General features: G+C 41.4%; 1 protein-coding gene across 1 annotated transcript in view; it reads left to right on the forward strand.

The window, feature by feature from the left end:
• The first annotated feature begins 2,054 nt into the window (after positions 1-2,054).
• MANSC4 (MANSC domain containing 4) overlaps positions 2,055-4,490 on the forward strand; it is a 3,424-nt gene continuing 988 nt past the window's right edge. Inside the window, exons 1-2 of the mRNA XM_009069311.1 lie at positions 2,055-2,340; positions 3,780-3,914. Coding sequence (XP_009067559.1) covers positions 2,112-2,340; positions 3,780-3,914 — 364 coding nt within the window. The 5' untranslated portion in view covers positions 2,055-2,111. The remainder of the gene's footprint in view (positions 2,341-3,779; positions 3,915-4,490) is intronic.

Consider the following 4,490-nt stretch of genomic DNA (forward strand, 5'->3'; position numbering starts at 1 on the left):
ACATTTTAGAAAAATACACTGTCAACAGTGCTCGTGGCAATGGTAGATAAATATCTAAAAACTTCCCTGTGCAGTCCACAAGCTAACAAGTATGTTCAAATGTATGTAAGGTTTTAAGTAGTGATTTTCACAGAGACAAAAACAAAAATACAGGACATCAAACTACCAAAACTAAATAAAACAAGGTAAATACCAAGAGCTGGTTTTCAGGGCAGAAGTTTAAAGGATTACCCACTTACCCTCTTTCTTACAATTTAATTCATGGATTCCCCACAACAAACATTTATTTGGGACCCTCCTAATTATAGCCAGTAGTTCCACTGAGTAAAATAATGCCTTGGCCTTACTATTGGGTCAACAGGAATTAATGTGCTCTAGGCTTTATAACCTACCCAGGAGCTCTGTAAGGAGCAAAATTGTATACATGTCAGTTTTTTTCCAAACTGGGGGCCTTGTTTTGCAAAACATCAGCTGTAATGACTAAATTAAAATGAGTTTGAGGCTCCCCCCACTCCATGTAACTCATCAATACTTCATGTAGAAATGAGAAAATTCCTTGATTCTAATCTTGAAGGATAAAAATGTAGTGTGAAATATTGTTATGCATTCAACACACAGTTTATATTGCAGACAGCCATGTTCCTATCTAGTTCTCTCAACCTCACTACATGGTCCACTGAGTTGAAGTTGACTCATATATTGTAACATTTAAAGCCTTTCTGTATGAAAGGCACACAGATGTGGGAATTGGGGCTCAGACTCGGTCCTATTAAGAAACAAAACTCGTGGGAGTTTCAGGTTTCAGACCAGGTGCTTGAAAAATCCTCTCCCTCTGTGTCAACTGTATTTCCTTTCTTTCTTTCTTTCACTCTGACAGGCCTTTTCCAGGCTTAAACATCACCAGGACTGCTTAATATTCTTAATCTTATTAGGGGCAGGACTTTAATTACCTGTCTGGAGAACATAGAATATCCTGGGCTGGAAGTGACCCACAAGGATCATTGAGTCCAACTCTAGGCCCAGCATAGAACACCCCAAGAATCACACCCTGTGCCTGAGAGCATTGTCCAAACACCTCTTGAGCTCTGTCAGGCTTGGGGCTGTGACCCTGGGGAGCTGTTCCAGTGCCCAAACACCTCTGGGGGAAGAACATTTGCCTAATATCCAACCTAAACCTCCCCTGACACAGCTCCATGCCATTCCCCTGGGTCCTGTCACTGGTCACCAGGTAGAAGAGGTCAGTGCTGCCCCTCCACTGCCCCTCATGAGGAAGCTGCATACAGTGATGATGTCTCCCCTCAGTCTCCTCTTCTCCAGGCTGAACAGACCAAGTGACCTCAGCTGCTCCTTATATGGCTTCCCCTCTAGGTCCTTCACCTTTGTGGCTCTCCTTTGGATGCTCTCTAATGTAGGTTACAGCCTTCTTCAATCATATTCATTTAGTCCTAGGCCTTTGCAAATAAAAGTGCATTATTCTTGCAATCAAAACAGAGTAGAGAAGGGCAATAAATTTCTACCTCTGGCTGGCAGACAGAATTAGGTAGTTCAGTTTGCTAGTAAAGAAGGGAAGTATATTTGCAGGCACCAGATAATTCAGAAAGTGTTCAGAAACCAAACTGCCCCTCCTGGGTTAACAGTGTGCCTGAACTAAGTGGCAGCCCTATCTTCTCCCAAGTGACTGTACTGCCTATGTTCTGAGCTGAGGTGAAACAACATGCTGAGCTTACATTCACCAAATGTTAAGGCTGTCTGCCTCATTTGCTCTTAGGACAAGAGACACAAACTAAGGGACCAAAGAAACAAGTTCTCTGAATGACTAAAAACAAGCTGGGCCTTCTGTCTCTCAAAAACTGTCTCCAAAGCATTAAGTCTGAGAACAACAAGAATAACTATTATAATCATATGTAACTCAAAAAGTGGCTGTTTCCTTCCAGCAACTGCCCAAACAGCACCATGGGAATTGTTTGGAAAAAACTGTGCCCTGGCTCATGTCCCTGGCAGAGTTGGCAGTATCCTCACCACTCCAGAGATTGTCTCTTCACGTGCTGGTCCAGACTGTAGTGCATCCATGGAGGAGAGTGTGTGCTAACTAAGCCCCTTACAACGAAGCAATGGTTCTGCTGGTGGCAGTAGCAGAAGTGCTGCTGGTTTTGGGTTTGACTGGGGAGTCTGACTCTGTCTGCTCACCCACTACCTTTTACAAGAACTGCTGGATCCGACGCTTCCCAGGGCTCCTGCTTGACCTGCAGGAATCACAGAAGAGAGGAGCTCAGGTGCTGAAGGTTTATGCAGAAGTCTCACCCCAACAGTGCAGCAGAACCTGCTGCCTTCTGAGGAATGGTGAGTGTTTGTCATGACCGTGGCACACGTTAAAATTGGCATCATGACATATGAGAAACATATTTTGGGTAATGTTTATATGAACATTATTTGAAGAAGAAATGGGAGTAGGGGGGAGGATCTATGTATTTTTTTTTGAAGCAGGAAAGCAGAGGGACATTGTAACTGTTCCCTCACCTTCAGTCCCATGGAAAGGAAATTGATAAGCAAAGCTTTTAGAAGACTACACTAGAAAAACATGAAAATCTTAAGCTCTGCTTTGAATTTTTAGATCTGTTACAAAGTTTGTAGGCAATGCCAAGATTAAAAGGATAACTCCTCAGTATTCATCACCATCTAGGCCTGTAGAGAACAAGCAGTGACAGTGATTCTAACAGCACTCTGCAGGGAGCATGGTGAGAGAGAAAGAGGAGTGAACACACTGTTTGTCCTTCTCTGAAGTACAAGAGTACAAGAGTATTCATTTTCTTGGAGAAAGCACTCTCTTATTCTGTGTTTGCACCATGTTTCTGGTGCAAACCAGGAATAATGTTCATATGAACAATACAGTTACAGTAACAAATAATAGCAGTTATTCAGTTGGCAACCCCTTCCTTTTCCCTAGCCTTGAAAACTCAGGCTTAGAATAAAAATAAGAGAAATCATCATTTGTCTTGAAGCCCAAGACTATACTTGCTCTGTACCACACTGCACTGGTACACTATAGGAGAGTACATGAAGTGTATGTCTGTGATGTCTAAATTTTCAGAACTCACAAGACTTGAAAGGGTTTTGGATATGGAGGATGAAAATGAAGTACCAGTTAGTACCAGTTACTACCAGTTACTCAATAAAATTAAAAAAATTCAATTAAAGTTTGAATTATGAGCAAAACTATGATCTTGCCAACCTGACAGTGACATAAGTAACAATACTCCCAGCAGCATTCCTGGGAAGTCAAATTTTGGCTTAAATAATGGGAAGAAAGAAAAATGGCAAACGTTTTAGCAATTCTTTTCCTGTTTGAACAACATTTTTCTCATAGAACACGGGACTGGATACCTTACAGAAGTAATTGATGGTAACTTGGAATCTCCCTTTTATATTGTTACACAGTCAAGCACAAATTTGTTACAATCTTAAGTAAACTAGAGATATTAGAGGACATTTCAAAGACATGCTTTAAATCAGTTATTATTTAATCAGAGACACCTTTAGAACTCAGATAGCTATTCTAGTCCACATGTAAAATAAGAATATAACTAGTCTACTTTTCAATCTGTATGCTCAATTAATTTGCACGATAATGAGAGAACCACACTATATGGTTCTCTATTCCCAGAGCATCTGGGCAGAACTCCCCAGTATTAATTATCTTCTAATGTTAAAGAACATAATAATCTGCAAAATGCAATGGTCATAGTGCTGAGAAGCTCAACTGTATTCTTTATGGATTACAGTTTCCTGCAATCTAGCAGTGTTCTACCATGGAGCCATTCATGAGAACATGAATTGCCTGCACATGTCTTGCCCAGCATTGGAAAGTTGCATACTAAAGGCTGGAATTGATGTCATTTTGTACAACATCACAACAGGTAATTAAGCATTTCATTTATAAAGGCTGAAAACATAGCAACTATAGGAAATGGTAAAATTATACCAGGTCAGCTGCTGTGCTAGAACATCTGCTTAAGCAACATGCAATGCTAAGAAAGCTTAAGGCTTTTTTCTTCTGCATTAATGTACCTACTTCTGAAAATACTTCCTCCCATTCTTCCTCTCAGTTAGAAAGGACCTTGCAGATACACCCAGCTCTCAAGATTCATGCTCTGAGTACATTGCAAAATACTGTGCCAGGTCTGAGAGGCTGAGTGTGGAGGTTGCCACTGCTCCATGTCCTCAGATCCAACCAGCAGCAAGGCTGAAAATTTATTCTCATTAGACACACAGGTAACACAGACAAACATACAAACACAGGTAGCACCAAAAGCCTCATCCTGCTCTTTCTGGCTCACAGGATGGAGATCTACTAGTGGACATATATATATATACCCACACATAGAGACAATGGAAATCCCCCCAGCAGCTGGGCTGAGATGCTCAGTCTGCCCAGTCCAGACCCCAGTCTTCCCAGTTGCTGTTACCTAGATATACAAGCCCCCAGAGGTGCA

The sequence above is a fragment of the Acanthisitta chloris genome, unplaced genomic scaffold (assembly GCF_000695815.1).
Source record: "Acanthisitta chloris isolate BGI_N310 unplaced genomic scaffold, ASM69581v1 scaffold25682, whole genome shotgun sequence".
NCBI classification, from domain to species: domain Eukaryota; kingdom Metazoa; phylum Chordata; class Aves; order Passeriformes; family Acanthisittidae; genus Acanthisitta; species Acanthisitta chloris.